The sequence below is a fragment of the Sturnus vulgaris genome, chromosome 4 (genome assembly GCF_052056855.1).
Source record: "Sturnus vulgaris isolate bStuVul1 chromosome 4, bStuVul1.hap1, whole genome shotgun sequence".
NCBI classification, from domain to species: Eukaryota; Metazoa; Chordata; class Aves; order Passeriformes; family Sturnidae; genus Sturnus; species Sturnus vulgaris.
The window spans coordinates 25,706,185-25,732,781 of NC_142246.1; the positions used below are offsets into that span (position 1 = coordinate 25,706,185).

The 26,597-nt window shown below is 35.8% G+C and overlaps 1 protein-coding gene across 11 annotated transcripts in view; it reads right to left on the reverse strand.

The window, feature by feature from the left end:
• The window catches only part of FRYL (FRY like transcription coactivator), a 167,122-nt gene that overhangs the window by 72,104 nt on the left and 68,421 nt on the right, over positions 1–26,597 (reverse strand). For 8 of the 11 annotated variants that reach the window (XM_014887952.2, XM_014887949.2, XM_014887950.2 and 5 more), the window contains 11 exons: positions 21,990–22,189; positions 15,519–15,572; positions 11,469–11,608; positions 10,934–11,030; positions 10,294–10,373; positions 9,722–9,802; positions 9,105–9,273; positions 8,158–8,250; positions 4,611–4,709; positions 3,111–3,212; positions 287–331 (listed from right to left, as the gene is read on the reverse strand). In XM_014887952.2, the coding sequence (XP_014743438.1) occupies positions 287–331; positions 3,111–3,212; positions 4,611–4,709; positions 8,158–8,250; positions 9,105–9,273; positions 9,722–9,802; positions 10,294–10,373; positions 10,934–11,030; positions 11,469–11,608; positions 15,519–15,572; positions 21,990–22,109 (1,080 nt within the window). In that variant the 5' untranslated portion in view covers positions 22,110–22,189. The remainder of the gene's footprint in view (positions 1–286; positions 332–3,110; positions 3,213–4,610; positions 4,710–8,157; positions 8,251–9,104; positions 9,274–9,721; positions 9,803–10,293; positions 10,374–10,933; positions 11,031–11,468; positions 11,609–15,518; positions 15,573–21,989; positions 22,190–26,597) is intronic. The other 3 variants (XM_014887954.2, XM_014887948.2, XM_014887947.2) reach the window with 1 other exon arrangement.

Consider the following 26,597-nt stretch of genomic DNA (forward strand, 5'->3'; position numbering starts at 1 on the left):
ACCAGCTGTGATATTAATAATCAATCTCACAAAGCCACACTTTCACCCTCAAGGAAAACCTGGTATTAGACAATTTTTTAATCTTTCTCCTTTACTCCCTGACAAGAGAAAAAGATCTTTGAAACATTAGCTAGTCTTAGTCCTGTTGCTTCTTAACGCTACTGAGAGCGATTTTACAAAGAAAAGAAAGCACAAAATACAACAAATAACATTAAAAAACCAAAACAAAAGTATTTACATGAGACAAAGCAACATTTCACTGAGTTACAACAACATATTAACTCACCTGCAGTGTTTCTATTTGTTTTCTGATACTGTTGTTAGATGGCATCTAAATAAAGCAATGTAAGACAGCAAAACATAACAAACATGAGAATGGAAGGCACATGCATGTTAGATGAAAAAAAGCTCAAAACCAACAGATAGCTGTCTAGCAAGGACTCTATTCAGTAGAAAAAAAGGGTTTGCTATAGTGGCAGAAAACGTTCCTTCAACTTTCAAGGTTTTGTGGTAACAGACACTACAGGTAAACTGTGAGGAAAAAAAAAACCACCTCTTTTTCCAGCCAACAGCGGTGCAGAATAACAGACACTATTCTCTCCCATTTCTGCAGCTTTTTAAAGCGCTCCTTCCTCTCTCCAGAAGAGGTAGTAAAGATACCACAGTCCAGATTCATCCAAAAATTTATCAACTTTCTGACAAACTTGCTAAAATTAGTCTGTGTAAATACTAGTCAAAAAAAGTAAGCCAAGTGTTTTACAATACTGACCCAGCATTACTGTCTGCTGAACAAATTCAGAATTTTGCCTACACTACAGTGCGTAAAAAAATGCCTGCTGGGCTCAGTGCTGAAACAGCATCCCAACAGCTTTGTTGGACAAAGCCAGCTATACATGTACCAGAGAAAAAACAACCTTTTCACACACTCCTGGTCTAAACTGACTCTTCCAACTAACTGATGTGCTATTTGCATTGGTCCAGACCAAGAGGTTTCCTCCTTTCAGCAAGGCTAGGATGTTCTCCCCACACACTAAGCCTGCTTTGAGGATAACTAAAGGCTACATGCACTGAAGCCCAGCACAGAGTTTACAAAGACCATAAATACTGCCAGGTTTAGGATTCAGAGCACTCTCAGGAGCATTATCAAATTTAATGTAGCTCCAGAAGGTAACGCAGGGTATGGACAAACTGCATCAGGTACTGTGAGGCCACTGCAAAGGTGTGAGCTTTCACAGCATGGCAAATGGGAAATGGCTCATTTCAGTCACCAAAGTGAGATCATTGCCCAGTAAGAGTTTGCACTGGGCAGTCTCCAGGAGATAAAGAGAGCACCATGAATCCATGACCTACATTACCTCTTGGTGTCTTGCTAGCATGCCTGTACTCTTCATAGAATATCCCTGTGACAGACTCTAAGTGTTATCATTATTTCAATTCCTAATTTGTTAATTTCAACAAATACAGTAGGGGTACATGAATCCTATTAGTGCTCTAAGTATCTCCTAGTAACTCTCACAATCACTTTATTCATAACTAGGACACTAGAGGCAATGGATTCGGAATTTCTTGTTTCATTTTACATATTTAAGTAACTCCAAATAAAATAATTTTAGTCATTAGAAAATCAGGAAATAAAATGGGGGAGGGGAAATCTGAAAGACTAAATTGTTGTGAAATTCAGATTTATAAATTAATGAGATTACTTATTACAGAGTGCATGCATTTAATTAGCTTCAGAAACAAAGGAATACATTAATTCATAAGACACATGAGGACAGTGGGGGTGTATTTTTCAAGATTAAGGTCAACAAAGTTTCTGAACAAGGCAGGCACCCAAAAAACTTGATAGTATTTGGTGTGCCAAATTAATCCAAGCCATAAAATATCCTAAAGAACTCATTGATGGCACAGCATCATAACACTGCAAATTCTGAATTGCAGAAATTCATATGTGGAATTTCTGCTGAATAGAGCCTTATAGTAAATGTGTTAAGGTGTTAGTGGTTAACAAATTTAAGTAAAATATAAAATGCATGCTCAGCAACTACCAGTTAAACTCACTGGCATTTATAGTTTTAATACATCCATTACCAGCAATGGACATTATGCCAAAAAAAAGGCAACTCCTAGATTGTAAGGAGTTTCTTTAAAAGCTTTAAAAACAAAAGCACAAGCAGCCTCCATAAACAAAATAAACCACAAAACAAAAATCAAGGCAAATATTGCAAAAGAACTGCAATAATGTTAGATGAAAAATATACAGAACCCAACAAGCAACAGAAAGATGTGAAAGATGTTGTAAGAAACAAAATGACCCTTAAAAACAATCCAAGCAGCTAAACCGTTTTGGCTTCATGCTGGTTTATGTATTTTATGAATAAGCTTCATAACTGTCACTCGTAACTAACCAGAATCAGTGTTGTGAGGGAGGATCAAAGAATTTATTAACATTTTCAAAATCAACACGTCAGGCAAAATCATGAATTATGTTAATCATAATCAAGGAAAGAACATGTACAATAACTACAAGAAAGTGACCATTTTAAGTATCTTGATGTCTTTATCAACTAATTGATGGTTACAATGATATCAACAGAAGGCACAAGTTAAAGGGACACTGTAATTGTTTTTTTTTAAATTATGTATCACAGGCTGTAGATAAAACATCTTTTCTGGTCTCACAGTTCATTTTCTACTCCTTCAATACGTGAACAAGAGGTATAAAGTTTGCACTTCCTATATATTCTGTTTAGAAGAGCAGACAATTCACTTATTTTCTCACATATAATTTGCACATAAAGAATTACAGTTTGTATTTTCTCTGGCCTGAATAGCCCTTATTGGCAGACACTTCTGCAGATTTTACTCAATAAAAATTATAATCCTCAAGGGGACCACACTTATTTCCAACATGACATAGCATCACAAAAACTTACTACTAAGTTTAATACAGAGATTCAAAACATTTAATTTCCTTTTTGAAAAAAATTTCAGTGTCCTTTTAAACAGCCAAATATTATTCATTGTTTATTTGGCACAAGAATGCTGAGAACATATTGTAATAAATGCTAGTGATTTGCAACAGTTCCTTAATTAAAAAGGATTCTTACCTTTAGATGTGACAAACAGTTCTGCAGGAAAACGTGCCAGTTATTTAAAAAAAACTGTTTCTGACTGACACACAACAGGCAGGTGATCAATGGATACAAAGCCTATGAGCAGGGGGGAAAAAGAATTGATCAAATTGCTCTTTGCAGACCTCCTAAGTGTTGTACATCGAGAATGAGACACAGCTGGCTGTTGGCTCTCACTCTCAGTTGTGGCACTGCATGGCAGCCTCTCCCCTGCCCTGGGACACTCGTGCCAGGCCCTGGGCAACCTCCTGGTGCTGTGAGAGCTCAAGGTGTCAGACTGGGACAGTGTGACCAAGGTGAAGCTCATCCCCCAGCAAGGCCTGATCTCAAACAAGGACTGAGAGCAGTCTGACCCTTTCTACAATGTTCACGCTTTCCCTGCAACCACAAGAGTCAATTCATGTTGTCCTACATGCTGGGCAGGTGAACTCCCTCCAGGAATATTTAGGAAAAACATCAACGCAGTAAAAACTGAGACAGACTTTAGGTTGTCAGAAATGCTACTTCTACTCTAGATCTACTTTTACTGAGGAATGAACCACAATATAATTTAATTTAAATCTGTGAACATGCAGAGTATGATTTAGCTTTGCTTTAGTAAGATTTGTTTAAGTACCACATACTTTAACACATAATGGTGATTAGTACCAAATCTGACTGCAGCTTTTCTTGTTATGAAGTAAAACTAAAGGATGAGTAGGTAAATAGTACTCTTGATGTTTCTAACTGCATAAATAAAATTACATTTTGAATACTAATATCAACCACTTTGTTATTCTTACATAAGGAGTTTAACCAATACAATGATATATGCTTTTTATGTGCAGAATTCTAGAAAGTAAAGTTTGTCCATAACATTAAAGTGAGAATAAAGCATTTTAAATTCACTTGCATTTACTGAATATGCCAACTGAAATGGAAAAATTAGCTCTACATTTTCAGCAAACTGAAGTGAATTGACTTGAAACATGTCTGCCATAGTCATCAAAAAAACCCCACCAAACCAAATACTGCAAAAATAAGAGATAATTAAAAAATATTGGAAAAAGAAAAACAAGGTGCATGAAGAGAGAACCAGGCAGAGCAGGACTATTAAGAGGCTGCTATTTTACCAAAAAAGTCTTGTCTAACATCTGCATCTTTTAATTAACCCTAATTTAAATATATTCGGACTCCCTGAATGCAAGCTTTTTACTAAAAAGACATTAGGTTAAATAACTCTGCTAAAACCCACTAAAATAATCAAAAACAAGCACTGATTTCAAGACAATCTCTTATCTGTGAGATAAGAGCACATATCTGCTCAAAGAAACAAAGGAAAATTAGAACAAATGCACATACACAGTGTGAATTTAATTACACTGAGATGTTAAGATTTATATTAATATGGCTTGATAAGCTTTTCCTCATATAATGCACTAGCTTAAGAGTCTAAGATGAGCAAAATGGAGAAGTTGAAATATTTCTTTAAAATACCAGCGAGTGCTTCTTTCTTGAACTCAATTCAAAGGTAGTCTGGTAAAGCATCTCCACAAAGTTTTTCAAACATGGCACATTCACTTCATTTTTAACAGCCTATTAAAAAAATAGACAAATTAATGGGCTTAAAAATTACACAAAAAGGCAATTTAAATATACATTAAGATGTCTATGAATTCAAAATAATTCACAAGTTAAATTTCACATTTAGGAAGGTATTTGAATGTATTTATCTGAAATATAACAGAAGCATAAGAAATCATACCATACACCACACCATATGGTTAAAATTAACAATTAAAGCAAACACAAAAACTCCACCCCAACAAAACAGCCCACAAAAATAAAATGTTTTAAGAACTTGGTCTCTATTCCATACTTAAAAAAGAAAGTGTATTTGATACCAACCAACAAATAAAAACTACACTGAAGCTCTTCGTATACGTATTTACATTTATTCAAAAAATTAGTATCTGTAACTTTCAGTTTCCCTCTTAACTTTCCTGGTCTTTTTTTTGTTTCAATACTGAACATGGGAAAGTTAAGAAATAATCCACAGGATTACCAGTCAACCAATCATTTGCTGTCTTTGCTCAGCTTTCAGAATTAATGAAACACACATGGAGCCCTACACCCTTCTGACCTGCTCTGTTCTTGCCTACAGAATAGGTTTCCTTCCACAACCCAGGCAGCCCCCACCTTCTTTCCTGAAACCTCTGGATCCTCAAGATGATCTATTTAAAAACTACTCTCAAGCTACTGTTTTTAGCTGTTTCTGCTTTATTTATCAAATTGAGCGTTGCGGTGTTGGAGACTGAAAAGGCTTTTTTGGAAGAGGTCCTCAGTATATATAATTTCCTTACAATGTAAGACAATTCTTGTTATTTTTATTATTTATAGTTATTACTATTATGTAAACATTTTATCTACTAACACTATATAATGAAAAATCATGTCCACCTTGCTAAGAACACTCTAAAACCTTCACGATGTAGAAGCATTAAATATCATGTATCTCTGTGATGCGCACAGATCCACGAAGAAAGAACTGAGAAAGGAGTTACGATTTAAACCACTTCCTATGTACCAAATTATTTATCTTTTGCTATTCTTAGGCTATAGGTTGATTAGTACTCTGCTAGCTCCACATGAGAAATAAGTCAGTTGCTGTCATCAACACATTGTTCCTTCAGGATATAACCTTAAGCTTTCAGAGCAGCCCCAACTTCCCTGCTATAAAATATGCTGTGATTCATCATACCTGCAGGGTCCGAATCAGGTCAGGTTTCTTAAAATGCCTGAATGACTAAGCAAGAGAATGACAGTAAAGAAGTCTCAGTGCTGAAAGCCAACGGCTTCCTCACTTGACCGATTTTCTGTATCCAAGATACAGAAAAATCTACATTCAATTCCTTCAGCTGCATCAAAAATATTCCAACTTGAATCTCACGTCTTCCAAGAGAGTGACTAACCTGCTCAACTGCACCTCAGCTTGGGAGTGAGCTCTTAGTTTCTATTTAAGAAGAGCCATTTGTATGAAACGATTAGAGACTCAATGAGTCAGAAGGAAAGATCAAGCCTCCCTCCCCAAGTGTCTGAGGCGCTCATTCAGGCTGTGCTTGCAGGAAGGGATCACACCCCACCACAAGTGCTCTCTCAGCCCCTGCCAGTGCATAGTCCCAACTACCAAATGCTGCTTCTTCCTCACCATTGCAAGGGCAGTTTTCACCATGTTTATGATTCTGCAAACTAATATTTGCATGTACCCAAATGCTAAGTAGTTTCACTCGGCACTCCCACTTCAACTGCCAAGCAACTATGGAATTCGGTAAGACAAAATGTGTTTAACTCTTTAACAGGAAAGAAATTCTTCTATTCTTCTCTAGAAGAATGTAAGCATGCCTAGGTAAGATCAAAACTTCTTCCTATAAACTACTACAGCACCTCTTTCTAGTTATGTCTTATGAAAAAAGCTTGTTTCCTTTGCAATTAAAAAAAAAAAAAACAACAAAGCCCCAAGAATGCTAAACCTAACCAACCAACCAAGCAAAAACAGCCAAACCAAAAAACTCACAAAAAATCCCCTCAAAATACCAAGACTGAGACCACGGAAGGCAAAGAAGCATTTGCCCAGGGCAAGGTAAACCATTTAAAGGAGGATGAAGAGTTCAGAGATTTCTTTCTTCTCCTATGATCTTGTTCAGATGGGATGCCCACCCAGCGTGCTACTCTTCATAGATTCTATTCCACAAAACAAGATCTACATGTCCCAGTTTTCCACATATAGCAAGATATGTCCCTATAATCTATGTGGCAATAGAGAGCCACAACCTGGCAATTTTTGGGACTGCATGCCAAACACAGTGTGGCCTGGCATCTCCTAATAAACTAACATTTTAGACAACAATCCTGGCAAGTATCAATCTACTATGAGGAAATTAACTGAGCTTGTGGTAAATGGTAAACTTGAACTATACTCAAGTGCCATAATTTCTTCTTGACATGTTGAACAAGCTTCACACAACCCAGCAACACAGCCTGGGAAGAAAAAGAGCCTGTTTTGACTGAAACATTCTCACAAGCAGCATTACAAGCACAGTACATCCAACACTGTGATGATAATTAGTTTTTTTTCCTTATTCATGGCTGCTGTGTGAAATTTCTACTTCTGGATAAAAAATTCACACAGACGATTGACTGCTCTTCCACTTGAAGGATTAAATCTAGTGGACATTCACCTCTACAAATGATTTTTATTTAATTAGCTAAAACCTACATTCTTCCTTCCTGCATAGGAATTTACACTCTCCTTATCAGACTGTAAAAATATTACATATGTCAGCTTATTATAGGAAGAACTTAAAAGGTTTCAGCTAATAAAGAAAAGTCAACAAGACCCTCGAGCAAACAAACAAATATTAAACCAAGGAAATTTCAAATTTTTAGAGCACGTCCAAAATTACACAATGCTCTGGTAATAAAAGTGTCTAGAAAACAGACAACTTCTAAAACTCCTGAAAAAACTTTGGAAACTACCTAACACACAAGCCAACCTATTTCCCTTTAAGACTGTGAAGGTGCTTGTAATCTACATAACAGTCACAGAATGGTTTGTCTTGGAGGGAACCTTAAAGATAACCTAGCTCTAACTTCTGCCTCTGCTGTGGGCAGGGACACTTTTCACTAGACCAGGTTGCTCAAAGCTCCATCCAGCCTGGCCTTGAACACTTCCAGGGATGAAGCATCCATAGCTTCTCTGGGCAACCTGCGCCAGGGCCTCATCACCCTCCCAGTAAAGAATTCCTTCCTAAAATCTAATCTAATCCTATCCTCCTTCAGTTTAAAGCCATTCTCCCTTGTTCTATTGCTACATGCCCTTGTAAAAAGTCCCTTTTCAGCCTCCTTGTACGGCCTCCTTAGGTACCAGCTGTTTTTCTGAATCTACAAAAATGTAGTATTTTGAGGATTAATTGAACAATTTTAATAATGAGATCCCAATTGAAAGTGGGAGAAACAGTATGGCAGGGGGGATTAAAATACTTACAGCAGCCACGGGTATGAGAATTTCCACAAACAAACCAGCAAGTGCATGTTTTATATCTTTATCTTTTACTTCCAGGAAGTACTGAGCACACTCCTTTGTAAGAAAACGCATGAAAAATATTTAGAAAAAAGAATACAAACATAACTATGCCATAAATACCACTAGCAGTCTGATATTAATTGCCTGCTTTAATTTAAAACATGAAATGTGTTTGAGTTAGTCTCATACTCCTTAACAGTATCAACTTCACAAAACACAAGAAACTTTAAAACCTGTTTGTCCAGCAATCCATCTCAATGAATTGAGAAGAGGACATTTGTAATACCAGACAGATCCTTGCTTTTTACTCAGAATATAAAGAGTACTCAGAATAGAAAAGAATATAAATACGCACATTTGCCCTCAGATTATTTTGAAGCTTAAAAAAATTTAATGCTAACCTCTATTAAAATCATTGGAAAATTATATTTAATTGTATATACTAATTTTCATTTTCAAAGGACTTTCATGCAAAGAAAATGAAAGACAATTAAATATTCCATATAAAATAAATAATCCATAGTGAAGAGTTTTTAAATAAAAGTATGTCTTGACATCTCATCTGTTAAAAAATCATATATCAAGTAATTATTTTTCTCTAAAACACTGCTTTCATAAAGACAGAAAATTATTTGATTGCGACCCATTTTCATTCAGTCTTAAATTCATATATTACTGGTTTACCACACTACTAAGGCAATTGTGAAAGGTTTCTCTTGATGCCAGGTACTCACAAACTACAGAGAAACAAATAATTTACACCTCTGAAAAATTAGGAACTGAACAGAAAAGGATGAAGGATGGCTCACAAGTAGAGGGACTGACTGATCACAGCAAGCGTCATCATAGCTTCATGAATTAAACATTTAAAATAATACACATTTCAGTTTTCTGTAGCATTTGTTTACCTGCATGAACTGAAATGATGCTTCAAAATCCTCCACAGGATACATCTTTACTCGAAAAAACTTCATTCCCATAATCAAACTAATGATACTCTGTACTATATGAGGACTCTGTTCTTTTTGTCGCAGCTCCTTTAATTCAGTGACAAACTTCTTCCTAACAGCTTGAAACCTGAATAATGGATACATATGGCAGTTTATTTGCATGCTTAGTTACTTTTGTATGAGGTCTATAATTTTGAACCAGTTTCTTTAGTCTATAACAATAACAGCAGCTACTGTATGAGAAATGCAAGCAAGATGAACCCTGGTAATTCAAACCTAGGCATTTAAAAGTCCCTACGATGATAAATACATTAGAATATACCAGTTAACTGAACAGCATTTGACTGGCACAGGGTCTCCTTTCCCTGCCCCTACAAGCTAACTGCAAAGCAACTGTAGTAAAGATTATTTCTTGCTTTGTGCTGGAACATAAGACAGACACAACACACTACACCTAACCACATTTGACACTTACAGGATTAGTTACTGGGGACATGAATAGATTCTGCTGTATCAAATAGTCTTTAAATCTACATTGGTTTGTCCCTAAACACAGAGTCAGAGACTGAACTTACTTTGATTGAGCAAGAACTCCTGTCACTTCTGCATATAAGTCTGCAATAATATGGACATTCCCAGTGTTGGTTCCTGAATACCTAAAGAGAAAAAACCAGAAAAAATAAAGGGGGAAAAAAATTCATTAAAGACAACTTTGTTCTCCTAAAACCCAAGCAAGTTCTCAATTACAAATAAAAATTTTGTCGCCTGCTAGGCAAACTATTATCATAAAAACCATTTAATTCAAACTTAAAATGCATGGGTGACATTTAAAATAATGGTGTTTCATTTCTTATTCTGAAAGAAACATTCTGGATAGAAATTTTACTGCATTTATCCAAACTCAGACTTTTCCTATGGTGTCTGAGGATGCAAATCATTCTGTATATTCTAAGCAAAATAAACTCAGTATTACATTAAGCACAGCTGTGCTCTTTCAACATGTTTTTAATTTAAAGACATTGACTAGTGTTCATTCACACTGCTGTTATCACCAACAGGTTACACAGGAGGCAAAGGAGAGCAATCACAAGCAAACACAGGCTGGTAATACGAAAGAAATATTTTAAGGTACACAAGTGAAACTTACCCTTCCTTGTGTTTAAAGTGCTTAAAAGCCAAGTTTAGAACTTCATGTACTAAAGGATCTGGCACTGGATGAACAGGTATCTGAAATGCACATATCACTTACATGTATGTAGCACCTATACATACATGTATGTATGAAGCAAACAGTACTGTGAGATGCCCTGGAGAAATCTCTCCCACCAGTTTCCAAGGACACATCCTTTGCTGGCATATATCAAGCTAATTCTGCAATATATAATGTTTACACAATCTGCATTGGCATTCTTAGCCAAATAAGGATAATTCTAAGCAAAGTAACATACCTTCTGTAATTTTTATGTGACATTTGAATCTCATTATCCAATGATTTCAACCTGTATTTCGCAAACATTTAAGCTGACAAAGGGTACTGAACATAAATTGTTACTCTTTACAGTTCTGCTTTTTGCAGTACATCAGCAGCTTTCCAAGACACATGAACTGAGATAATGCAGGCATGTAAAGAAAAGGCAGGAGGCCAAAGGCCTTATGTAACTGAGAGTATAATTACAGCCTTGCATATGCTCATCATAGATATGTTCTTGTTTTTAAAATAAAAATTTAAAGATTACCAATATTAAAAGCAAAATATTAAAATTAATTCGCCAAAGCAAAAATCTTACCTGTTTTAGAACCTCTATTAAAACTAAACAAAAAATGAAATCTACAGCTAAGTCCCTCCTTTCAAGTAGATAATCTCTTTCACGTTGTTGGTCATCCCTAAAATAAGAAATCAAGAACATAGGTATCAGACACAAGCCTGAACACAAATATCACAGAGACAATGACTACATTGTTTTTCATGGAATCACTGTTGCAGATGTATATAAAATGGATAGGTGGAAAGACTTGAGGGCTTGGCACAGCATTGCCATCTTGCCCTCTCCACCTGAAAGGACCTGCCAATAACCAAACCAAAAAAAGGACAAAACAGTATCCAACTTCCTTCTGTACATCCACACCAAAACCACGAAGTCACTTCACGTATATCAACTACACAAATTAAATCACTACCTCAAAGAAGCTTGTGCTCTTTCTACACAAATTTAGGAAAGACAAATCCAAATACAACATGCTTGTCACAGAAGTACAAAGCACACATTTTCTTATGAGAAAGCACACAAAAATCAAACAGATTTCTGTAAAGAAAATTCTTACCCCTTTGATTTTGTGCTTGACCGAGGTCTATACTCGTAAGATTCATCTTCTGTTCCATTCTGACGCCTGTACCAGTCAAACAAGGTGCGTAGTAAGGAGGGGAGACAGTGCTCTGCTACTGAGCTCATAGAGCTTATCAACTGAAAGAGTAAGGAAAATACTTTAGCCTGATATAGCAATAAAAATCCTAGAGTTTAATTATTCTTTCAAATTGTTTTTTTTAATGTTAAAAACCATATATCATGTAACGTCACAAAGCAGCAACTTAATATTTATTTTCACCTGGAACAGTTACTGTAAATATTACACAAGAAGTCTATTATTAAAAAAAAAAAGTAAGCAAAGTCTGCCAAAGTTCACAGGGGTCACAAAATGACAAATTTATACATACATAACATGTATAAAACCACTGAGAAAATAGCAGAAATTTTAGCATGTCCCTGAATGTTGCCATGTGTATCTCTGAACTATACACACCTTTATATCACAAATGGCATATAAGAGGCAGCCCTCCAAAACGGAGGAAGTATGTAACTTTCAAAAACGTGCTTCTTTGATAATTACATAAACAAAAGTAAGAGCCTTTTAGATATTCTACTTTGCCTCTAATACATTTGACTGGTCTGGGTCTCAAGCTATATTTACTTTTAGAGTAACTCCCCTGTCTACTGCTTTCTTTCAGAAAACCCATATTAGCAGTAAACTCATCTGTGCAACTGCTGTGGCAATAGAAACCATTGTAGAAGGAAGACTTTAAGATGTTATTAAATTTAAATTCTCTAGGCTTCCTTTAACTAAAAACTTAGAGAGAACTCATAAGTACCCCAGCTTGGAAAGCAGAGGAATTACTGAAGACTGCATAAAGCCATTATAAACTTGCTTCCAGGAGGCAGCAGGGAGCAAGCCAATTCCCAAAAGACAGGCTGGAATGCAAGAGTTACCATGTTGATCACTGATGCCATGTATTACTTACCTCTTGGATCTTTCAAACAAGAGGTTTTAATAGAAGCCAGGCTCATGCTGTAACTTACCTACTATTCACTGTTCTAGATAACAGTATAATATTATGCCATTACATGTTCTGATATAACATTAATGCAGTTATTTCTTTTTCCTCATTTGAAGCATCTTGGGTTTTTAGGTTTGTGGAAGGGATGGGAACAACTTAACCACAGGAAAACCTCAGAAGGACCTCCTTCAATCTTCTGAACACATTACTCAGCTGGTTAACCAGTCAGTTATTCAAGTCACAAGTATTAAATAGTGTTCTGAACTGATGGGTTTATTAGTGGAAGAAAAAGAAGTAATCTGCATTTTAAGCTTTACTAAACCTTTTCCTTAGGTTTTCCTGTAAGTTTACACCGAATACTACCACCATTCATAAATGTTCCAGTGGTTAGGTAATTTACACTGGCTTCCACAGAAACAAGCATGTATCACACGCATACAAAAATGTCACCGGTAAAATGCTAAACACAGAAACTACTGGCATAATAAAACATTTTCCTCTTGAAAAAAGGAAGTCAGTTTTACATAATAATTATTTATTTCCTGCCCAGTTTTGCGTTCTTCGTATTCTAATGAAAAGGCACTGGAATTACCAGGAAGATGACATCTTTGCTAATATTGCAATGCACCTAAGCAGATCATCAGCTATTTTTCATTTAAAGTAGTTACTATACTGCTTGGGTACTAAATTCAAAATCATCTTATATTTAAAAAAAGTCTTATATATAGATTTCTTATAAAAGAAAACTCTTTTATTTTAGCATTACATTATGCCTAGGTTGAAAGCAGCAGTCCAGACAGAGTGCTCCTGTAATACCCAGGAGAACAGGGCTGCAACAGACATGACGTATATTTCAGCTCCTCAGAATGAAACAGCAAATCCTGCTCAAGTCTTGAATGCTGTAACATATTGCTAATTGCTTCACATAACATATCCAACAGCACGTTGAGAGGTAAAAAGAGAGGAGCAAAATTATATTAAGACACTAAAGCACAAATTCCAGCTTTGGCCAAAATCCTGAAAACATTGTTCAAGTTGTGCCTAAACATGAACAAGCCTGAGCCTCACATACATCTGCTTTCAGTCACTGAGAAGGTCAACACAAGCTTCTGTGTGATCATAAAGTTTTGTTGTCTTAGGACAAGAGTAGGAAATTGCCAAGTGTATTTCCTACAACAAACAAAAAAAGAAAAACACAAGCTATTTCAGCTTCAAGCTGTACAAGCAAAAATATTTTAAGAAATGCAGTATATGCTCTATAAAAAAACTCCTGTCCGGTAGCTTCCTGATGTGCTAGGAATGATGAAGAACTGGCACTAAAACGCTGAAATTTTTAACAGTTCACGAGTGTATCAACATGCAAGTTTCCTGCTCCTTTTCCAAAATTTCACCTCTTTCAGCTGAATTTATATTATTGTTCCAATTAAGATATCAAATGACAAACAGAAGATTTCTGCTATTTGGAAATTAAAAACTACTGATTTTTCACATTTGTTTCAATAGCAACCCTCTTGGACTGGTTATGTTTCCAACAAAAATGATTTATCATCTCATTAAATGCTGTTTTACTTTTTCCTTAAAGGGACAGGCAACACTACATGCCTTCCTCCTCCATTCCTCTTCTCCTCATTTACTGAGCTGAGAGAACAAGTCTTAATTTAGATACCACCTTAGTCCCAGAGCCCTCTTGTGTTCCAAGCATGCTCCCTTTATTCACAAAGTACAACACTTAGTAGCTCAGACCTCATTACTGGTACAGGCAAAGCCACTTTTTAGACTCAGATTCCTGGCTCCATAAAGACCTCTGGGTGAACAAAGTTGGCCCAGCAAGAGCCCCAGCTTCTCTGGTGGGTACTGTGGCTCTGACCTCTGGATCCTCCTCATTCCCATGCTTTGCCAATCACTTTTTAAACCTGTACTCTTCAACACTGCTGGAGAATTGTTCTTAGTAAGGATTTTATACATCAAGCAATGAACAGAGGGATGCAAGCTTAATTCCTTTTGCCAAACAATGTGTAAAATTCCCCTAATAAAGTTCATGATACCAGCCATTCAGATCTGCCTAAAGTATTTATTCAGTTGTATTAAAGTTCAGATCTCAGCTTCAAAGTAGATTACAAGTAACAAAAGAACAAAATAAGAACTCTCACACACACACATATATATACACACACAATCAAAACAATTTTTGAAAGAACTGTATTTTCACGAAAACTAGTTTCTTTCAGTATTATCAAATTTTAAAAGTTACATGTTTTATTTCTTATTTCTCTTCACTCAGCCTCTTTTTTAGAACCTTTCTGTAGACAGAACATTGATCTTCATATAGTAGATGCTATTCAGGAACAGTCAAAAACAGGAACAGGCAATTAATGGGGTTTTCTCTGAACCTTGCCTCTCCATTGCAAGGACGTGGTTGGGGGACACAAATGTGCCTACACTATTGAAGAATTAGAAACACAGACAATAAATATGAATAAATTGAGCAGAGAGTCATTCCCGACACAGCTCACTGGGGATAAGTGAAATAGAATTGCCTAGCTGTCTATCTATATTCTCAGTAAAGGACAAAGTAACACTTTAGTAACACTCTGAATCTACTCTATACCTTCTGCCACAGAATCAAAAAGCCCTCAGTAAAAGCCGTATTACTGAAATAAAATTAAGACAATTTGTTTATAAAAACAGAACCCCAAACACTCAAACAACAAATGATAGTAGAAATAAACTAAGACTTTTTGTCGTCTTGTGCATTTCAGCCTTTTTCTTCCACCAGTTTTCACTGCCACCTTCAAATAATTACCTATTCTAGTAGTTTCTTACTATCATATTGTACAATGGAAAATAAAGTCTAACTAACATTCGGAGTCTAAATCTTCTGACACAGATTCAGATGCAGATGTTCTAAGTTATTAGAACACTGGAACCACTATTCTGCCAAAATACATCCCACCTTAATGCAATAAAAGTTTTCTTCAATTATATGTCTCATATAGCCCACCTTCATGCAATAAAAGTTGCTTCAATTCTATGTCTCCTACCTGATCAAACTGAAGATCTTCACCTCTCTGAAGAGATCTGGACAAGAGCTTTTCCTGTTAAAAAAAATAAAAGAAACATACATTTCACAATGTAGTTATTATCAAAGATAGATTCCTTCTTTCTCAGTTATATTACAGAACAAAGAAATAACTTTTGATGTAAATATTTGCATTGTTTTTTCAGATAGAAATATTTCTGGAGACATGAAGTACACTCCCAAAAATTAATTCAGTAGCTAAACAATAATAACATTAAAGACTGACAAACAGAAGATGTCAGAGGCCAAACAGGGACCAGTTGGTGGTGGGTGTCAAGTGTAACTTAGAAGGAAAGCCATTCCCATCTCAATTAACAAGTGTATTCATGTTAATATATGGCAATTATTCTAAGTTACAGTAACGATTTTTAAAATGTCTTCACAAAGGCAGAGACAAGTGTTCAATGCATTTCCAATCTGCAATGAAACATAGCTAGAAGACCTACTCCAGTAAAAGGAGAATGTGAATAATCACTTCCTTTAATTTCAAATAACTGTAAGGGACAAAAAAAAAGCAGTATTACTAGAATTTTACTTAGTGCAGTATTTACTGCTACCAGTAGCATATGATATACTGCTTTGTTAAAAGCAAAATTAAATTATATTACTGACAAAATAATTTAGTGAAGATTAAAGCATTACAGAAACAAAACATTCACAAACTCTAATAGCAAACAGTAATTCTTACTAGTCACTGTGTAGAGTATGAAATTATACACTTACAAGAAATACAAGTTTTATACCTAGCTCAGGTACCCTGGAAAGTAAAAAAAAAAAAAAGAAAAAAAAAAGAAAGTGGAGGAAAAGAAGAAAGAAAAAAAGAAGTAAGAAAAAAAGGGAAGAAAAAAGGGAAGAAAAAAGAAAAAGAAAGAACACTGAATCCTTTGGACTGGCTCTGGAGGGGTCAATGATTTACAGCAATTCAAGTGCCACAGTAACAGCTTTAAGGGCACACTGCAAAGTGGTAACATATATAAAGATCTGATGGGCATTTCCTGTTATTAAAAAAAAATTAAACTACCCTTCGCTTGATAATATTATAAATGAGTTCAAAATAATATATTTTACAAGGAAAATAAAAGAAGTACCTAGAGTATAGAGTTAATTACTCAGGTTAGATTGCAGTAAGCAAACCAGGAAGTTTTATGGAGCAAGGTAAGTCATTAACTTGCCTGGTTTGGCACGTAACAGGAGGTGTGAGCAATACTGATAGCCAGTTCTGCTCTCAACAGGTTGTAACTCGGTTAGCACAATGTAACTGCTCAGTACTTCAGTATGAGACAACACCCATGCTGTCAGGCTCTTGACAAAAACTGAGAAAGTCAACATTGCTTGGTGATTAACACTTGCAAGGCTGCAAAAGACAGACTCTATGCTCAACAGATAAAATTTCATGTCGCATGTCCAAATCCAAGGTTTGAACAGGCATCTTATTTTGTCTTGTCCAAGTTGTAATCTTGAAAATACAGCACAATTTCTGTGACTTTCTCCTGTAAATGCAGCTGTATTTAGTGTTAAAAAGAATGCATTATCTGGCAACTATTACAGCCTCTGAAAACTTGAATTCAACACTGCCCAAGCAAAAATCGTTTGCCTACTCTAAAAGTATAATTTGAAATAATATAGATGCCAATTCACAAGTCATTTTCACTTTGCATAATCCAAAGAAATCCACTTAATTATCTAGGAAAATACTAATTTACGTTCACTTCCAATATGCTCAAATTAAAAAATATTTTAAGAAGGGGATTTCAGAGAAATGCATTGATTATTCTGAAAAAGCTCTATTTTTTAATCAACTGATGTAATAGTTAATGTTCTTTCACTGGCTATTCAAAAGCAAGAGGGAAAAGGTTTCACTTTCTTGATTCTTTCAAACTCGTCTAATTTTACATGTTAAATCTGTTCAAAACACTGTTATGAAAATTGGTATTTTGAAGCATATACTAAAAGCTCCAGAGAACACTTGCAAAGTTGAATTTTCTTTTAGCTAGCACTCCTCCCTCCTTTTTTTTTTTTTTTTAACATGGAAACACATGCAATAGGTGAATTCATATTATCCGTATTATGCTTTCAGATAAACTGCACAATAATTGCTAGCTTATCTATAAAGCAGAAATACAAGAAATGTTCCACTCTGTACAAGCATTGTTTCATTGTTAATTAAGTCAAATGAGAAAAATCTAGAAAACGATTTCTTTAGAAGATGGAAAAGACTTTCCTGTAAGAAGATGGGAAGAGTCAGGTTCCTTAAGTCTCCTTAGGATACAATATCCTGACAAACTATGTTTCCACCACAATACTACAAAACTATTATACAGGTGAAGAAACCCTGGGTTCACTATACCCATTGCATGTGTCAAAACTCAAAAATTGCTGAAGAAAGAAAAGAATGAAAAATCAAAGAGAAGTGAAATAATCTGTAAGTCTTTAGATAAAGAAGTCGAAATCCAAGTCAATAGACAGCAAGTCTAGTTCTGAAAATTTAGCTTCCCTCCCATAATCAATACTAATTTAGATACTTCTGTATATCAAATGTTTAAGATTTTAAGGTCAGAAAGAATTAAGACCTTACAAGTTCATAACCCTCACTATTATGTTTCCTCAGCACTAAGGATCTTCATTGTTAAAAGATAAATACACTGTAGAGTTAATGTAACACTGACCAAACAAAGGTGACACAACCAAATAATACTCTTGAACCCAATCACAGGTTTATCAAGGTCTTTGAATTGTTTGTATGGCATTAGAATTTATTTTCTTTTAATGTCTTCTTCTACCTCTGCTTTGTCATGGCTCCAGTCATCTCACATGATTTAAGAAAATCTATTCAACAGTATAAAGTAAAGGTCTGGAAACTCTAACTGAATTAATAATTTAAGATTTATTTTCCTGGCTTCCTGAAGTTCAGAGAGAGATGAAAACAGTACTCTACATTTATCTTTTACAAGTGAAATGAAAAAAACCACAACACTATTGCATTAAGCAAAGAGCAGTTTGCATCCATTGTGTAAAGGAGAAATGTCAACATATGGCAGGCAGCAGGAATCAGGATGTGCATGGGCTGTGCAAACAACTGCACCCATGGAAAAAGCTACCACCCATTGGCCCCTCTCCAGCATTCCTTGGCACCATCCTCTGGTGTCTAGCACACCTCAGCAGGGTGGCTCAGGTGTGCACAGCAAACCAGAGTGCTTCTGGCTGTCCACCAAGCTGCAGGGAAGAAACCACACAAGGGATGCTGCCTTGCCTCCTGCAGCCCGAGGGTGGGCTAGGGCCTGCATCCCTGCCCAGGGGCAAGCAGAGTACTGAATTTTACATCAGACGAACTTTTGAAAGCACCTTTGAAAGACTTGCAAAACAGTACAGTGCTAGTCTGAGCCATGCTTAGTACTTCCACAATGGAATAAAATGCCTGGTGTGAGACAACTACAGCTTAGCAGGTTAGCAGTTTATCAACTTGGTGGCACCATGTTAAACTATCTGCTTAAATTCTAATTATCCCTATTTACAAGTAGCTCGACAAAATACAAAATAATTTAGTTTATCGCTATTTTTTTTAACTGCTTTGGTTTATGCCACGTTTGGGGAAGGCTGTTGTCATTCCTCAGTGTCATCCTTCTCAGCTGAGAAGGAGTAATTTTTAAGCTACAAAACTACTCTTGGGTTCTTTTCTCCTTTAAGACTATATACTGCTGCCACAGATTTAGCATAACTGGTTAAAAAAAAGAGTGGTTTTATTTAATTTATTCACTAAAAGGATAATCTTCCTTCCTGTCATTACACTTGCTGCTTTCATTTAATAATTTATTTTTAGCATTTGCTGATAAGCTCTGCCTGTAATTTTGAAAATGCTGAGGTACTACAATTTTGCAAACAGAGAACTCTTAATTAAATTAGTAAGAAGAAGGCAGGTAAAATTCACAGCCAAAGAAACCATTCAGTTAATTTTTGATATCACAAGTCAGTTACTTTTAAATGTAATCCATATATCCAGCAAAAATTATACTACCCCTCACCCACAAATGCAGTCTTGATCTGCAGTGACTTTTTTAAAATTTGTATTTTAATTAATTATTGCTCCCCTACTGGCATGTTCAAATTTTAAAAAGTGTCTAGCTTCTAATTTTGATTGGTCTGGCTTTAAATTCTATCAAACAGCTTCACCCAACAGCTTAGCTTCATTAAAGATTTATGTAACCCTATATATATTCTCCACACTTTTGTTTGCAGCCAAGCCATTCCACAAAATCAAATCATACTAAAATAATAAAGGGCTTTCCACTCTTCCATTAAAGCCTTTCATCCAATCACAATCATTACTTTTCTGGTGCTCTTCCAGCCTTTTTATCTTTCTTTTTAAATTTCATACACTAGAACTGAATGTTCAGTACTTATATTCTACATACAGAAGTAAAGCTGCTTCAGTACTTTAGTATTTCCTTTCAGTGGGACACCAAAGGATTCCATTCTACCTCTTTATGTTATACAGCCTAAGGTTGTCACTTTTCCACAGCTTTTGGCACCTCTCTTAATTTGCTGGTTTTCTATATAGCCCTTCTCACTCACCAATATACAAAATTTCCTTATAAAATAAGGAAAGCTGGCTGTACATATAAATTACATTTGAGTCCATTAAAATACATTTTGTTTAATGGAATTCAGCTTAGCAAATAAACCTAGATTAAACTGTTTAAAACCTTTATAGATGACTACTTTAGTAATAGTTGTAATTTCTTACTTTTTCCTAAAGGATTTTATACACACTGTATACACACAAAATACTGACTTCAGATTCTTATCAGTAAAAGATCTTGACTAAGGTAGACTGCATGCAATCATTATAAAACCTCACAACACCATAGAGAATCACTCTTCTGTGAAAAGCAAATTATTCAATTAGTTTCATGGGGTTTCTAATTTTTAATCTGGTGAGATGTTTCAATTTTGTATGATTAACAGATTTAAAAACATTTGTTTAATTAACAGTCAACAGCATGGCAAGTAGACACAACCTGAGACTGACGACAGGATGTATTTAATCTGGTCTAGGGACAGGTTTTGCAGCACAAGTGAACTCCAGGGCTATTATATTTACCTTGCTACCATTATTCTAGTTAGAGCTGACTCCAAAATAGCCATGTCTGTAGGAAAAGCCCTCCTCAGTTCATCTCAGCTACAGGCAGTCTGTCCCTCTGGCCAGGCACTACCCTCCCTGTCTGTTTAGCCAATGAACAGAAACAGGGCTGGAGGAGCAGTATTCAGGACACAGATGGACAGTGGAGCTACCAGCCCTTCCACCCACAGCATCACTGCCACTACAGCTCTCCTCTCAGTTTTAGCCAGGTACCCTTCCATCACTTGTGTGCCCCTTTTGCTACCAAGTTTTTGTGCTTTCTTATAAACTCCTCCTGAGTACATGACTTTTTGGGATGTCTAAAAACAAAAAGGCAAGTTGTATTTAAGTTGTAAACTTGCCTGGTGCACACATATATATAAAGAATAGGTATAAAGAAAAGTTTCACCTCAGCTTTTTATCTATTAATGGTTGTAGTTGAAGATGATTCCATAATCTACAGAACAGTTTTACTCCTGTGTTTCTGCTCTTTTGGACTGCTTCCTAAGAAAACTTTTTCCTGAAGTTCCAAAACTGGGGGTCAAATGCTCACATATGCACTTTCTGCACATGAACACTTCAGCAAGCAGCAGCTGCCAACTGGAACTTTCTGTGAGCCGGCCTGCAAGCCACTGCATCTCACTTGCCCAGTGAATTTCCAGATCAAAAAATAGAGAAGTTGGTTTTGTCTGCTGTGGTTTTGGGTTGGGTTTTTTTTTTTTTTGGTTGGTTTTTTGTTGTTGTTGTTGGGGTTTTTGTTTGGTTTTTGTTTGTTTGTTTGTTTGTGGTTTTTTGTTGTTTTTTTTTCAGAAATTCCCAAATTAAAAGAAAGCCATTTATTTCAAGACCACAAGGTCTGGATTACAAATGGAATTTTGCCTTTTTTACTACTATGCAATATATGCAGACTAATATATTATTCCAGGTGTTAGTATCATTACCTCAGAAAACAAACCAAATGCATCTTTTCTTGAAAGTATATTGTCCAAGTATTACTTCAAAGGAAACACACTTCACATTATTAATGAAGGAACATTTTTTATTGTCCCTATTTCCTTTTGTAACTTCACAGACCTTAGGGATACACTAAGAGGTCCTGTTCCCAGTAACTACTAGGTAACAGTTATGACACGAGTCAATAAAACAGATCAGGTAGCAAAGCTGTTTGCAGAAGTCTGTTTATTCCTGAAGTAATCCCTTTGAAAAGTCAACAATATTTGGAAACGCTTTTTTCAGTAACCATACATATGATAAATCAGCCTATTTCAGAAAAAAAAAGATCATTTTGAAAGATACTATGAAAAAAAAAGGACTCACCAAAGGTTCAGCCATTACAAGTTCAATTTTCTTTTCAGCTTGAACAGCAAATTCAGCAAAGAGGCTTTTGATGACATACTCGCCCGGTTTCACATCTGGATCAATAGTAATGTTAGACATGATGATGCCTCTCTTTTCCCAGGTGGAAACAACACTTGGAGAAACTCTGCGTTTATTTACTCTGCTGGGTGGTGCGGAGGCTACAGGTAAAAAACAAGAAAAACCCAGAGTTATAAAGCAGAGCTTCTAGACACGGTGCTAGTCACTTTGTACTTTCCCATTCATCACACACACATTTTCACACAGTAAATTCTCTAAACCAGAAGGAAACAACTAGCTGTAATATACAACAAGAATTTGTTTGTTTTAGTTAGGTCAGAATTTCTACTCTTAAGTTGCACAAGTGTTTACAATGTAGGTCACTTCTGTTCCTGATAAAATACTCTACAATGAGCATGATTACATACAGTACCTTCAGTTCAAGTATGACTAAAAATCAGAAGGTTGAATGGAAAGTGTTATCCCCCTATATTATGAGAAGCATTGCTTGACTCCGTTTTATACATCATCCACAAAGTTCGTGTTTCTATTTGGTAATTTTCTTAACAAGATGCAAACCATTTTAGACATGTCATGCTAATGGATCTTCTAGTATAGAAGATTCATATTAAAAACTTGTTCGTTGTAAGAAATATTTATGATCAATACAAATGTCTTGGGGTGACTGTATGATGTTTATATGTTGTCCTAAACCAGGACAACAATCAATACAAATAACACTGTATATTTCAGTCTCATTTTCTAAGAATTAATGCTTTTGCTTTTATACCGAAATTGTCATATACAAACTTTATATATAGTTATTCACCTTTAATTTTATTTTTCTCCCTAAGCACTCCAAAACATTTATTTATTTATTGTGAAAGCTGCCAGCAATGTGAACTGCAGTATGGAAAATCATGTTTCAGAACTCACACACAAAGGTTTAATACACAAAACAATCAGGGTAAATAATTAAAATTCTTGTCTTGCACAGTATATATCAAAGTAACTGCTGACACCCCTTAATGATGACCCAGATGTACCAAGGGAGGTCTGATATTTCCCTAGTTTAATTCCATGACTGCAGATTATTTTTCAATTGATATTAGGAATTGATATTAACAATTCTTCTCTACTGATATTAGGATTTTATTTTCCTAAGACAGTCATTCAGGTACAGACTAGTTCCCATCTGTTTTATTCTGTAACATTTTGTAATTTGTTTAGGTAAGCTTTTTTTAAGGCTTTTTGCAGGTAAAGTGCGAGGAGACGCATTTGGTTTATTTTGCTGAACCTGAAATTTTTTTTACACATCCTCAGTTTTTATATGTGCAAACTCTATTAGCTAAATATTATCCTCAACTTTTGCTCAAATTTTTTTTCAACTCATTTATGAAAAAAACATGCGACCAAACATGGAGATCCGACATTTGGTACACCACATCTTCTCAAGTTAAGTCCTGGCCATTTATTATATCTTCTATCAATTCAGAAAGTTACTTTTTACATAATATAACACAGACTCCCACAACTTCCATTGAAATTTATCATTTATCAAATGCATTAGTGAAGTGAGCAATTCTGAAGAAGTGAAAACTGAATGTCCCCAACTACCTTAGCTTCTAATCCAAAAGGAAGGTTGCCTTGTATAAGGCTCAGAGTACTACACATGACCTGGTTTTAATTTCTGTTATTGTAAAAACTTGCTGTTTAGCTGAAATAATGCATATTTTTTTTCCTGTACATAAATTGCAGTATCCTTTTTTTGAGGCTGGAAAGACTTGCACAAGGTCATAAAACTGAGTTCCCTGGAATCAGGGATAACACCAGAACAACAGGCATACTCTGTACATGTCATAAAACATTTCTAAACATCCTCTAACACTACAATCCAGCACTTTGATCTCAGCCTTAAAAGACAGAGGAGAGTGTGTCCCACACAGCAGAGACAATGGGACATCACAGACACTGCCATGATCTAGATCCCTATGGCAGAAGCTCACTACATACAAGTACACAAAAGCATTAAGAAACAGAACAAAATGCAGGCTGCAAAAGGAAGGTGACAACACAAAACTCTTTCTCATCCCACATGTGATGATGGCTCGTTCTTCAGTACAGAAACATAAACATTAAAGGGACTTTAAAAAATCTGCCTTTACAATGCCTATGTTCTCCAGCATCCATATGCTTGCCATCCTTAAGCCCCAGTGTTTCCAAAGGCAGCCCAGAATATAAGAGAGATGGATTATGTGTCAAGAACAAGAGTACAGAGGTTTGAGAAGAGATGAAAGAAGGCCTAAATACATCCTTCTTATCCATAGCAGGTAACAAACAGAAATACCAAGCATGGGATCGGCAAAACAGAATGCTGCAACATACAGATTTTGAACAACTTTCATCTCCATCAGATAAACAAAATAGAAATTTGAGTAGATAAGAGTCCATAACAGATACCACATATTTCTAACATACACAGTTGCTTTAATCCTAAATATGAGAGTTTCTAAGAAAGCTAAAGCTTTGTTCTAATCAACAGACAAGTTGGACTGTCTTATTTTAAATGACATATTGACACTAGCAGCCTGGAAAGAAATGAGAGTGTTTAAATCTCCTTTTGAATGTCACTACTTGTGTCTTGTCAGAAGAAATTTAGCAAAGCAGCAGCTTCAGCTCATTCTAGACTTACCTACTGGACATACCACAACTGTTGCATGATTTGACTGAAGTGAACATGCCAGAGCTCTGGTCCAGTTCCTACTCCTGAAGAGTGAGGAGCTGGTACTCAATCAGCCCTTTTTACTCCCTGAGGAAACTGAGAGAGACCACTGTGACCACAAACTATATTTAGATATGCCTTATGTAGACAATTCTTAATAGCATGTTTACGTAATACATTTCTATCTTCAGATTTTAAAAGAGCACATTCAAAAAGCCCGTGTCACTTAAGAATCAGGAAACACTGAGAGTTCATCATCTTTAAAGTGCTATCTTTACTTCGTGTTAGCAATTCAATCCTCAGTATGGGAACACCTTTGTGTGTTAACTTTCAAAGCTATAAAACAGCTTCCCCCACTAAGGATGAAACCTCAAGGCTGTCTACACTGATCTAAACCCAGGTAAATTCCCTCTTCAGGCTCAAGTAAAATCATAGAAATGGATAAACTGGGCAAAAATCAAACGCTGGCAAGAAAAAAAGAAGCAACTGGATTATAACCAGACTGGCTCCTGTAAATGCTGCAGAAATTTCAGTACAAGGCAAAGGTCATGACCATGCAGCTAAGGAAATGTGGTGCCAGGAGAGCCTTATATCCATCCATTAGCAAGGACCCCACTCCCTGCTTATAGTTTCACACAGCCCCCTTTGGATGGCCCACACTGAAGTACTGTCAAGGATGCAATCCCTTCCAGCCAGCTCTCTCCCTTCCTGTGCAAGCAAACACAACAGAGTCAGCTGTGCAAAGAACTGAAGTGGAAAAGCAGCATGCAAACACATGTGCAAGCAAACACAACCGAGTCAGCTCTGCAAAGAACTGAACTGGAAAAGCACAATGCATATTAATTTCTTCCCCAGGTTAATTCTGACACAATCACTTGTCCAAGGCACACATCACACACATTGGTGTGTCAGCACACAGAGTGAGTGCAAGGACAGGGCTTGCCTTTTTACTTTTTCAGCAGCAAAGCAGAGTCAAGGCTATCATACAGCCATTTATGTAACTAATCTCTGTGTTCATATGCACAAACTCTCCAGGTGGCAATGAACTTACCCCCCAAAAAACAAGAGAAAACTGACAAACTGAAGCAATTAAAAACACTGCCATGAGTGCATTACAAATACCTTAGTTTTGCTAAAATGTAGGAGTATGTAAAAGGCAGAAAAAATTATTAGGATTTACTTTCATCCATGAACTTGCTGAGGACTCTAATTCAGGACATCACTAATGGCTGACATTAGCATCAAGACTCTTATGTTGCATATGACAATGTTCATGGTTTTATCTGCTTTGTAAAACCAGTAATTTAGTTAAATACACACAGAAAACAAACATGTAGCAGGGAAAATGGAGAGGGAGCTCGACTATTTAATAAGAAAATTTATGAGTTTGTAAAAGAAAAGTCAAAATCTATTCTCGGATTTCTTAACTAGGTCAAACATTATTATCTGGTATAATTATGTTCAGTGGGATTCATTTACTCATGAATTTGCAATCAATAACATTGTAGGAAGGATCTATATGGATTTTAAATATGCTTAATGGAAAAAAAATGTCATTGCAGGACAGGATTAAATAATTTTTTTCTGCTATTCTTTGCCATCAAAGCATAAGCCATTCTTTACTCTCAGCTGACAGAGAAAACATAAGTCTCAAATATCATTTGGAAGCTTCAAAACATGAAGCATTCTACAGAACTTCAGATGAGATCTGGAACCAGAAACCATATAACTTGCAATAGTTCAAAATTAAAAAACTACTTTCATAAATCGTTTGAAAACAATGAACATTATTCACTTGAAACAATATCCTGTTTGTTTGCTGTGATGTGAGCTATTGCTACGTGGGA